The sequence below is a fragment of the Choloepus didactylus genome, chromosome 2 (genome assembly GCF_015220235.1).
Source record: "Choloepus didactylus isolate mChoDid1 chromosome 2, mChoDid1.pri, whole genome shotgun sequence".
In the NCBI taxonomy this organism is placed as follows: Eukaryota; Metazoa; Chordata; class Mammalia; order Pilosa; family Megalonychidae; genus Choloepus; species Choloepus didactylus.
The window spans coordinates 62,061,025-62,073,766 of record NC_051308.1 but is presented as its reverse complement, the minus strand read 5'-3'; the positions used below and the strand labels follow the sequence as shown (position 1 = coordinate 62,073,766).

The 12,742-nt window shown below is 34.6% G+C and overlaps 1 protein-coding gene across 4 annotated transcripts in view; it reads left to right on the top strand.

The window, feature by feature from the left end:
• Nucleotides 1-12,742, top strand: part of PTPRC (protein tyrosine phosphatase receptor type C) — a 118,589-nt gene that overhangs the window by 73,448 nt on the left and 32,399 nt on the right. For all 4 annotated transcript variants that reach the window (XM_037825094.1, XM_037825093.1, XM_037825092.1 and 1 more), the window contains 3 exons: nt 2,871-3,026; nt 3,720-3,931; nt 6,444-6,504. In XM_037825094.1, coding sequence (XP_037681022.1) covers nt 2,871-3,026; nt 3,720-3,931; nt 6,444-6,504 — 429 coding nt within the window. The remainder of the gene's footprint in view (nt 1-2,870; nt 3,027-3,719; nt 3,932-6,443; nt 6,505-12,742) is intronic.

The following is a 12,742-nucleotide window of genomic DNA, read 5'->3' as shown; positions in this document are numbered from 1 at the left end:
AATGCTACGTGCCTTAATTTTAAAATTGCTTCCATCTACTGAGAGTTCTAGAGCTCCTGAAATGGCTAAAGCCAATTCACATTGTGTGCTGTCTTTCTTGATCTATCTCGGTCCTAAACTTTGCACTCCAAATGTTGGAGAAAGAAAATCTTTAAAAGATAATACACATTAGTGCCTTCCAAGCAGTATGTACATGGTTTGCAGTATGGTCCACTCATTATTTAAGCCCCCAAACCAAAAGACAACACATTTCAAAGCTTGCTCCAGTTAATATATACTGAATATTAGATGGAAAAAAGAGTAGCATGGACTATAGCCAATAAGGTCAGTTAGCAGGTGGAGTCTGGGAAAATGGTTCTATTTTAGAATTTGGCTTCTGCAGAAACAAATGTAGTTGCAAAGTGTGTTATGACAAGTTCAACCTTGAAACTTCCCAAATGAGGGGCTATTTCAGAGTATAGATATTTCCTGGACATTTAAAAGTATCCAAAAAGAAAACATTTAGTCAAGTAAGTCCTCAACTTGTCCCACACATCTTGTGCTTCTGATGTCAGAGTATTGAAAATGTGTTTAAACACAAAGAGGAGAGAGGAGTTCAATGGAAGTATTTTGACCTTTCAAAAAAGCTTGAAACCCTTAGCAGTTGGAATTGCACATTCCAAACCACCTTTCTAAGCACAGCAAACTGATTAATTATTGCTTTAAAAAAATGCCCAAACAACATTTACAAAAATAAAATAAGCAATTCGACTATGTCAAATTGGCTAAGCCAAAAGCTTCATACATCTGCATAAATGAAGAATCATGCTTTTATTTTGAATCAGAATGGTTGTGGGACAATTTATAAAAATATATACAATTAGGTCATTGAAAGGAAGCTGGATTGAGCTTGAGAATGGTATCTTGTCACTTTGATTGGATCAGGACAAGAAGCCCAGTATTTTTCTAGAAGCTAGATCCCATAGAAGGAGCTGGCAGGTGCCATGAGTCCAAGAGGTCTGCCTACCACTCTCATGAGCTCACATCTCACCTGTCCTCACAGAGGATTTTCACTAGGGACAGGGCACAGCTGAGCTGACAGGTGTAGCTCAATTAAATCCGGCTTTGGGATGTTAAAAAAAAAAAAAAAAAATCAACACTTTTAACCAGGCTAGAATGGACACTTTATCTTGCTTATTATTTAGAGTCACATAGAAAGCAGAAATATTACTATAATTTCCATTTTATAGACAAGTAAATATGGCAAGAAAATGCCCAATGATAGATCTTTTCCTACACTGCCCCTGCAAGTCTATGAGCACATCCTATGGACCAGTCAGTGCCAACCTATAGGACTGAGGGGATGGTTAAATTATTTAATTCATATACAGTACTTAATGCAGTGCGTGGTACAGTGTGAGATATTTGTCGTTTCTTTCTTTTTTTTAAATTATAAGTGGACTTAGCCTCCCTTTTACACCCGTTAAGTTTTACTCGAGCAAGCCTTGAGATTGAGGGCTTGACTTATAAAGTAGGGGGTACCTAAATTTGCATAGCATATGTTATGCCTATGATAATCCTACCATACCTCACATTATCATCACTTAGTTGTACAATCCTCATCACTGTCCGTTTTAAACAGTTCTCATGACCCAAAACACCTTGTAGCTCTTTTCAGCCCTTAATTATTTGTCCCTAGTATTTGTGTGGTTTAGCCTGGTATTCCTATTAATTACAGTCCTAGTATGCAATAGGTAGATTTTTCCCATATACTATTGTGTTGTCAACTCTCTGTGCCAGTGTCATACCTTAGAAGTATATCATGCAAGCACCCATCTATATTTGTGATGCTGATCTGTGGGAAACATGCCTTTAAACAACCCCTTTCAATCCTTTTTCCCTTCAATACAGTTCTGATACTTATAATCCCATTAACAATCATCACCCCTATCCATTCTCATATCTTTGAATTCACTATCATTAACATATCTGAACATGTTAGATTATCTTTTGTGGTTTCTTTATCATTATTATCCTTGCAACTTATCCAGCAACATGCTGCCACTCATCTTCCTTTCATACATCTTTCCTAATAACATTTGTCTACACAAAAATAGTCAGTAGCTAGTGAGTTTTCCCCTTATCAAAATTTAACTCTTCTGCCAGAATGCTAAAACACTCTTAAACATACCCCTACCTATTACATACTTCTCTTACCAGAATCCACTGTTTTAGTGAGGCTTGCCCCTCAACTCTAAATGTTCTTTCATTTATATATTTTTTATATTCTCCCATACACCTTTTCAATCTCAACCATCTTTCAATGAGCAGTTCAGATTCCAGTGCCAGTGAAGCGAAACTTTCCCTCATATTTGAAGCACCCCTTCCCCATAAATTATTATAGTGCTTAAATTAGCATGGTAGAGTAGTTAGTGGATCATGGAAATTATTCTTAATCTAAAACCCATAACAGCAGCTAATGCCAATGTTCAAGATTTGGAGGTTAAATACCAGAAAAAGATTCTCTAAAACATGGTTATTTTGAAATGTCATGACTCAAAAATATCATGGGGTCTGTGTTTTTTCAGAAAGAAAAGGGAGCACCTTCAAAAATGTTTCTGAGTGTATTAAATATTTTATGTACCAAATTAAAGATATGAGATCCTAATTTTTGCATATTTGAGTTTATTTATAGTAATTGCATTTGTTGAATACATTTGTTGACAATTGTATGCATTGATGAGTACTATATAATAAGAGTGTACTTATTTCTCATTAACTCATTAGTTTGGAATTTTATTGAAATGATATCACATATAGACCAAATTAGTGATTTGATAACCCTCACTTTTAGTGATTTACTTAAATATTTTCCAATTTTTTTTCTGAAGAAATCTGTAAGCATCTGGATAAAACCCAAACCCAGTACGTTGTGCAAAAATTGAAACCTTATACAAAATATAGTGTGTCATTACAAGCTGAAACCATTGGAAAAGTGCTACGTACTGGAGAGAAAATGACAAAAGTATTTCAAACAGAAATAGCAGGTAAAGTATATGCTTTAATGCTTCTTTCTATGAATAGCAAGGAGCAAAGTATTAACTTTTTAGTCTATAGTACAACTGGGACTACTGTTAATATCTAGGATTTATAATATCTGGGTATTTATCTCCAATCCTTGACTTCACTTTTACTCTGAATGCATTGCATTCACTCTGTCAGCCACTAAGGCCCCTTCTCACCAAAGACAATCAATGACCTACTAATTGCTAAACCCTGCAGCCACCTTTTAGCCCTCAGTTTATATGACCTTTCTGCAACACTCACAGCACAAATAACTCCATAGAGTAACTCACTTCCTTCAGAGTTCCACTGATGCTACTTTCTGCTACCAACAGGTTGGTTTCCTTTACGAGCTCTTCATACATCCTTAGAGGTTTTCTAATCATTATCTCTTGCCCTTGCCTTCTCCCTTTCCTAATTCTAGACCTTCTCCTTGAGAGATTACATAAATTCTCATGGCTTCAACAACAACCTATATACTATTGGTTATTGAACGAATGGGTAATTTACTTTTAGATGTTTTGTTATAGCTTCATTTATATACTAACATAACTACCTCATCCACAACCCCCAAATTGAGACTTAAAGTACATTATACTGTAGACACTGATTGTGCAGTAATTTGAACTTGCATTTTCTAAATGATTAAAATGACAAATCTCTCTTCATTATAACAGTTCCAAGCAGTGTTCAGAACACAGTTGTCTCCCTTCATGATTCAGATAATAGTGTGCTTGTGGTGTGTAAGGCTCCGAGTGAAGCTAATGGCCCTGGCATACAGTACCACCTGGAGGTCAAAAATGGAGATGAACTCATTAGAAATGAGTCAAAAGAAGAATGCCGGTTCTTTGTATCAGATCTTCAATATTCAACACGATATGCATTTGAGGTGAGACTGTGTTTTCTATAATTACTGAAATACTGGTATACATTACAGTGATTAATATCTAGCACTTGATTAATGCTAAGACTAGTGCTCAGATGAGTTTGAGAAGCTCTGATGTCTTATGTAATCAAGCCTTAAATCTTAAAAATTTTGTCTCCAAAGTTTCCACTCCCTGTACTAAAAATAGTGGAATATTTTAGAGCTTCAGTATGATTTCATTATAGGCAATTTATTGCTCCTGTGTCAAGGAGTGCAACAGTTTATACACAGTAGATTATTACTTTGCCAAATCTTTTCTTAACCTTTGCATTTTATCTTTAATAATGTGAATTTTTCAATTAGAAAATCTTTACAGGTATTTGAAGTTAGAAAATACTAGAAATAGATATTGGAATATACCAAAGAACACAGAAAAATTTAAAAATACCTATAATCTCACTGTCCACTGATCACATTTTGTGTATATACTTCCATAATACATAATGAACATATATATATTTAACAAAATATTATCAGCAAATACATATAATCACTATATTTTTATTCTGAATATACAGTTTTGTAAACTGCATTACTCATGTTACTATATCATGAATGTAGGTCCATGTTAAATATTCTGATATTACATAATTTCCAATGGTTGCATAGGATTCCATCTTATGGCTTTATCACATTTTACTGTGTACACAGCATTAAATAAACTTAGTTATTGGTAAATAGAAATATTTCTGTTTCTCATAGAAGTGTATAAAATGACTACTTCTTGGGAGTCTGCCAACATTGGCCATACTCTTGTTTTTTCCCTGAACTTTATTAGGTGAAATGTATTGGTATCTCTTTTTGTTTCAATGGAGTATCTTTCATTGCTGTTAAGGGTAAATATAGTTAGATTTTATTTTTGTTCTTGTGATAGTATCCTCTTTACCTCCTTTACCATTTACTTTTGGAAAGGTCGTTTTTATTTCTCAAACACAACCAGATTTTTTTCCCCTATAGGCACTTTACCCTATGCTCTTCATGTTCCTAGACTTCCCTTCTCTTACTCCTCAGATATTAAAAGTTATTCTGTAAAAATATAGGTGAACACCATAATAAAATACAATGTCCTAAAATTCAAAATAGGAGAAGTCTTTTCCCCCACTGTTCTAAAGCCTGTCTTTTGTTTGCTTCATTGCATTTGTCATGATTTGTGTTAGTGTGTATTTTTATCTTCACTGCTAGTTTTACAGGTTCATGAAGGAGCAGTCACTTTGGTTTTATTCAGCACCTTGATCTGTGATTAATAAATTAATATAATTGTTAATTTCTCAGTTTTTCCTAGGATTATTTTGATATTCTGATAGTTTTTGGATTGAACATTTTAAAAATTCTTTCCATTTCTTTTTCTTTTCCTTTTCTATTAACTAAAAAAAAAATTAAGGCCATGAATTGTCCTCTGACAGAACTTTGACTGTGTCCCATGTCTGTATTGGTTAGCACTAATTTCTCAATGCCTGCACATAAAATTTAATGAATAAATTTTAAAGTAGAGTGTTACTATTATTGGTAATTTCTAAAGAGCTTACAATTGCAATTTGGGGGCATTTTTAAGTTTATATGTTACTTAAGAGAGTGCTTTAATATTTCTGGTGGTGACATTTTTGCTATTAGTTATTAGTTTACGAAAGACAATTGGTTTTTACAATATCTGCCTTTGGGAATTTATAGAGTATATTTTACAGCCCAATATACAAAAAGTGTTTGTGAATATTCTTTGAGTATTGAGGAAACTACATATTTTCCATACACTAAAGTCTTAGATATGTTTTTCAGATTTATTAATCATATTTACCATTAAATATTTTTTAATGCTATAATCATATGTAGTTTTCCTTAAATTTGTTTCCTGCCAAAGACTCCAATTGCTTTTTTGCTTTATTTGTATTAAATGAGATGCAGATATTTGTGTTAGTTATGTCTGTATTGTGAATTTTTCCCTGTATATCTTTAGGACATCAATCTTTATCTTTCCATTCCTTGTGAATTAAATTTTATATTGATATAAATATTGTTGTTCTTACTTTATATTGTTTTCATTCATAGGCTATTCCTTTGCCCTTGGGGAGAAAATGTGCACTTTATGTATGCCTCTTGTAATCAGGTTGAATTTTCTTTTTAAATCAAATATGAAGATATTAGTCTATTAATAGGGAATTTTAACTTTAAATTAGGAATATTTTTGATGTGGTGGATTTTATTTCTGCATCCAGTTTCATTTATTCTTGCTCATTATTATAGTCATTATTATTGATAAATGGGCTAAGATTTCTTTATATCTTTTCATTGTCAAAATATTTTCTCTTAAAAAATTTGAAACAAAATATTGATATAATCATGAAGTTTCAGATTTAAATTAGAGCAAACCACTGTATTTTTAAGAAAACTAAACATTATGAAAAATAAAACATTTTACATTTTGAAATATAAGTGTATACTAGAAAACTAAATTATTTTCTTTTTTATTACTGAAATTCAGGTCTATTTTTACAATGGGAAATATAGTGGACCTAGAGTTATTATTCATCAAGCAACATCTTGTAAGTCATTACTGGGCTATTTTTTATATTTTATCTGTATTAAAATATGTTAGCACTTACAAAGCTATATTATTTTTCACTCGTACTAATTTTAATTATCAAATGTTTAAATGATATATTTTCCATAAACATAAATTACTAAGTTGTTATGGAAAAATATAGGTTACCATCATATTAAAATACAATTGCTTACATTCAAATTAGATGGTTATTCAATTATTATAGGATTGTTTATTTCATCAAATAATTCACAAAAGGATTTATCTACACAGACTACTAAATTATGATTATGTTTATTATTTTTTCACATTAGTAGCTACATTTTCTGTACTGTTTAGAGATTGTTACCTGTTTTATCCTATTTCATCCCTCTATCTTATGCTTCTCAGAAGTGGGTGTTAGATACAAATCTTTCCTTTATTTACCTAATTGAAGCTAAGATAAACATTTCCTAACAATAATATGGCTATTTAATTTTTTATCTTTAGTATTTTAAATACTTTTTATCAGTGTAAAGGTGCACACAGGAAAAAAATCACAGTAATTAAAATTTTATTATAATGAATATAACAGCTGCAGGTCACACCATTTTCCGCCCACTGTTCTGCTCACCAAGGCAACAATTTTAACTATTTCCGCTTTCAGTTCTCCCTTTAGTTTCCTCTCTATATCTATATCTATATATCTAGATCTAGATCTCTCTCTCTCTATATATATATATATGTTTGTATGTGGGTTTTTCTAGTTTGCTAACGTTGCCTATTGATATGAGCTTATGGAAGGGGAAGACAGTACACTGTTTTAAACTTTCTTTGTTGTTAACTCTGCAAATGAAATTAAATTATTTAAACCTCTGTGTGTTGTGCTATCAAGCATAGACTGTTTCTAACACTATCGTCACCACTTTCAGTCTTTCTCTCTTACACACATATACACGTACACAATAACCAATGCTTTATTTTCCAAAGTCAAAAGAGAAGATACAAAAACAGCTTATTTTCCAAACTGCTTTAGTAAGTCCTGCTGAAAGTTGCAGTCTTTTCTGCTAAGATTTATAAAGTGAGAGTTCTTAGTAGTAAATGTTATACATATTCAGTCAGGAAACTGTGACTTTATTCCCATATTAGTCTTTTTTTGTTGTTTTTTTTTTGTGTGTGTGTTTTTTTTGTCTCTCCTTACAATAAAAATAACTTTATTGGATTTTTCTTACTACATAAATAATTTATAGCTGCAGTGCCCATTCTTGGGGACCTTAGATTCAACTGGACATTTCACACTCACACACCTTCATAGGCCATACCTGCTGCTGGTTTCACTCAGAGAGATACAGAACGGGAAACAGAAAGTGCTAAGGGAGTCAGGCAGGAGGAAATCTTCCAGCCGTGCACACAGTCTTCCAGGGACTATTTCCTGACCCTCCCACAGGCATCTCACATGTGAAAGATTGAGACAACACGCATGAGTGTGAGCGCTCCTGTGGCTTAGAAGCTGCATGTCCCAGATAGGAATCCCTATCCTTTCTTTTATAATAGTTCCATGGGCATAACTTCTGTTATGTGACCACAGGGACCCATTACAAGAGGGCACTGCACCCGAGGAAGCCTAAAGCTAAGGTTTCTCACCAGGTAGATACAGTTCATACATGATCCTCCCTGTGCAGATGCAATCAGGGGTTATTTTTACCATTAGAAATTTTGCCTGGTAAGGAAGCTGGCATGCCACTTTCATCAGATTTCCAGAACACCCATGCTAGAAAGCCATCCAGGAAAAACAATTTGCTGTTTGCTCACATGGCATTTTCACAGAGAAAATAATATAGATACTTTTTAATAGTGGCATCTATTCCAGGGAAGGTCTTGGGTTTTGGATAGCTATTGTTGCTGAATTTCCCTGGTATATAATTTCATCATCTACATTTTGACAGCATTCTCAGTTCAACTCCCGGAGCCCTTTTCTTTCTCCTCTGATCTGTACTCACTAGGTGTGATACTCAGGTTTCATCTTAAAATTTTCCTTCATCAGTCTCCTCATTTGGATTGCTATGTCTGAGTTTCATATCTTCCCCACTTGCTGCCCCTGCTTTACAGGTATATATCTTCTAGTGTGAGAAGAAAATATTCTAATTTTTGCATTCATGAAAATATCCTTTTCTACTCAGTAATTGGTCAATATTTTTATTGGGTGGAGAATTCTAAGTTAAAAAAATCTAGAATTTTAAAGAATTTCTGTATTTTTCCTCCTGCATCCAGTATTAATTTGTAATGCCACCCTGCTTCTTGTTTCTTTGTATGTTCCCATTTTTTTTCTCTCTGAAAGTAATTAGACTTTTCTCTTTATATTTCATCTTGCAGTCATTCATTTTCCTGGATACTACAGGCCCTTGTGACCTGGAGAATTAAATCTTTGAGAATTTTCATTGCTCCATTTTCTTTTTGGAGATACTATTAGTTGCATTTCGGAACTCATAAATTGATTTATTATCTTCGCATTCCTCTTGCTTGCTGGGGATTTCCTTGGTAGTTTGGTTCTTATTGGCAGTCTGATCATAGTTCTAGTGAAACAACAGGAAAAGTTGATTTGATGTTTTATGGCCATTGGAGGGGCTTGTTCACCAGGAAGAGTCCCTTTGATATTGTTGATTTGTTTTCTCTGGGACCATTCAGCATCTCCAGAAATTAATCAAAAGGTCTACATCTTGGGAAGAATAAAGTGGGGGCTGAGAAAGTGATTCTTCTCATGGTAGGGCATGGGGACAGGATTCCAAATATTTCATATGCAAACATTTACTTAGCTCTTCTAATTTCAGTCCTGTTTCTCATCTCTGTTCTACTCTGAACTTGACCCTGACTGTCTTAACTCTTTCCTTTAATTTTCGTTTGTCTCCTGCCTGGGATGTCTTTTCCAGAGGTTATTTTATTTCTGTAAACAGATATCAAAGCATTCCATTTTCTGTCCTATGCTTCATTTCCACTGTTTTATGGTGCCTTCAGACTTGAGACTCAGTCATTCTGAGTTACTTGTATCTATCTCAGCATGCTCTTTAGGTGGTGGCTTCCTCTCCTTTTCTTTCCACCTTCCAAGAATTTGTTGAAATCTCTCTACCTCTCTTCTTCCATTCTCTTTGCCATTTTGTGTATATGCCATTTTCATTCTTTAATATTTATGGAGTTCTAGAAAGAGAGGAGAAAAATGTGTGCTAGGCCACAATTAATATCTGAAGATTTGGCTATTTTATTATTAATATGCTTATCGAGGCAAGTTAGAAGCTTCTTAATGTTTCTATTGAACCATCTCTAATTAATGGCTATGGAGTAGAATTGCTTACTCATAGTAATTTAGTGGCAGTTTCTTGCAAAAATTCACTGTGGGGTATTTTATTTTGCCAATAACACCCTTTCATTTTCATAATTTACTTGAGGGAGATGACATTGGATGGTTGCTTCTCTGCTGAGGTTTTTATCCAGAAATTCTGGAAACAGTCTTATAGATCAATATATATGCCACTAATCACTGGTATAGGTTGACAGTTCTAGCAAAAACAACTTGAAATAGTGATAGGAAAAGGCACACATTGGGTCATTTGAGAGCCTAATGCAATAAGCACCTATTGTGATAAAAACAGTCAATAAAATAAAACATTTACCATTTATCTATTCATACATACTTGTATATATTCAATAAATAGTGATTGTCTAATATGTGCAAGGCAATCTCTCTCTCTGTCTGTCTCTCTCTCTCTCTCATCTCTCTGTATCCTCATAGCATCCCTTTGAAAATCATTCCCATTTTAAAAATGAGAAAACTTACGCTAAGATTATTTCATCAACCTGTGCTAATAACCAAAGAAATGGAAGTTCCAGAATCCAAACCCAAGCCTGACAGTCTCTACCAAAAATCCCCTTACCATATTCCTATTTTTATGGGTTCCAGCTATAGAAATTTTGAACATGGGACAAACTATTTCTGGCAGGTGTTTCCTTGGTTATTTCCATCTTTCAGGTTGTAGAATACATGTCTTCTGCTCAAGGAGACTTCAACTGAGCAGTGTAGAAGATAGGCTCCCTCTTCTTTATTACCATGCTAATTATTTCTTTCAGAATTCTAATGACAAATATGTATTTATTGTATTTGTTTGTTTACCTGTCTGTTGTTTGTTTCCTGCAAAGAAAACACAAGTTTCCTGTGGGACTGGGAACTTTTGTTTAGTGTTTTCTGTTGTATCCCCAGGAACTAGCATGGCACCTGATACATAAATATGCTTAATAAGTATGAGATAAAGGGAGGGAATTAATCAGTTAAGCTACTGACAGATGATTTAACAGACCTCAAAGCTCAGTGACTTAAGAGAATGGACATTTATTTCTTACTTCACACCAATTGGTGGGTGTCTGTGTCTGTGTAGGAGGTTTTCCACAGTCGTTCAAAAGTCCAGCCTGACGTAGGTGTTGCCAACTTCCACAAGTGGTTTCCAAGTGTGCCTTTATGAGCAACATCCAGCCAGCAGTCTGGGGAAGAGAGAGAGTGGAGACTCTCACCAGTGGCTTCAAGCACCAGACCTGGAAGCGGCATATATCACTTCTACATTTATCTCAATCAAGTTACAACTAACCTCAGGCGAAGCTGGTTCAGAGGGAAAGAAAGGGGTTGCAGTTAAGAATAAGTCATTCTCTGCCAAAGGAAGGGAAGGAGAAAGGAAGAGAAGGAAGAGGGGTTGGTTATTTCAGGTGTACTGTTCCTAGGCAAAATCACGAAAGAAGTAATGCTTTGTATTTGTTTTCTATTGCTGTGTAACAAATTACCACAAAGTTATCCACTTTAAACAAAGAAAACTTTAAACTTCACTGTGCTGTAGGTCAGAAGTTCAATACAGCGTGGCTGGGTTCTCTGCTCAGGGTATCACAAAGCTGAAATCAAGAAGTTGGCTGGACTGGGTCCTTGTTTGGAGGCTCTGGAAAATAATCCACTTCCAGACTAATTCAGGTTGTTGGAAGGACTTGTTTTCTTGTGGTTGTAGGACTGAGGACCTCAGTTCCTTTCTGGCTGTCAGCCAGGGATAATAGTCAGTCAGTTCCGAGAGACCACTCACGGGTCCTTCCTCATGGCCTTCTCCATCTTCAAGTCAACAGCAGCATGTTGACTCATTCTTGTAATTTGAATCTCTGATTTCTTTTTTGCTTTTAGAGGGCTCAGATGCTCAGGTCAGGCCCATCTAGATAATCACCAAATCTTAAGTTCAACTGATTTGGGACTTTAAATGAATATGCAAAATCTCTTCACAGCACTGCCTAAATTAGTGTTACATTAAATAACTAGGACCTGGAAATCTTGGGAGACCATCTTAGAATTATGCCTACCACATGTTTCTCTTCAGAATATTTTACCATGGCCTCAAATTTATTATTTCTGTATTGCCTTAGAAATATGTCTTAAGATTATTAAACTTCAGTTTCTTTATCTAAAATAGTAAGAACACCAATTCCCTATCTACCTTCCAGAGTGATTCCAGAAGGCAAATAATAATAGTAATAATTGACACTGACACATTGCTCCTCACCCCTTTGATATCCTCCATCCTTTGCTTACTCAATGCAAATTCCATTATTAATCATTGTGATCTCTTGCAATTGCTCTTGAATTCCTTGTTCCTCTCAACCATTCAAAGACATGTATCCTCAACTTCCCTCTTTCTTTCCTGTTTCATTTCCCCTCTCTGCTGGATCATTATCATTGGTAAACAAATGTGTCAAAACTAACAAACAACAACAACAAACATATCTCTTGTCTTACTTCCCCATCAGCCACTTCCCTATTTCACCTCCACAAAAGCAGCTCTTTACAAATTCAGCAGTGCCCTCCCTCATACTAAACCTAAAGGTCCATCCTCTTTCCTCATCTAACTTGACTTAGCAGCAGCAGCAGCATTTGTCATAGTGGATCATTCCTTCCTCCTTGAAGCACTTACTTGTAATTTGACTTCCTGAATACAATACTCTTGGTTACTTCCTATTTGACTTCTCAGTCTCATTTTCTGGTTCCTTCTTTCTTTTCCAACATTTTAATGTTACAGTGTCACAGAACTTAGTTTTGAGACTTTTATCCTCTTCAGATAACTTTGATTTCCTGATGATATTATCCCATCTTCAAACAACAGCCTTAGGTTGAAGATTCCCAAGTTTATCTCCAAGTCCAGACCTTTTTCCTGATATTTTATGGTATAAGAGTTCCAGATTTGCATATC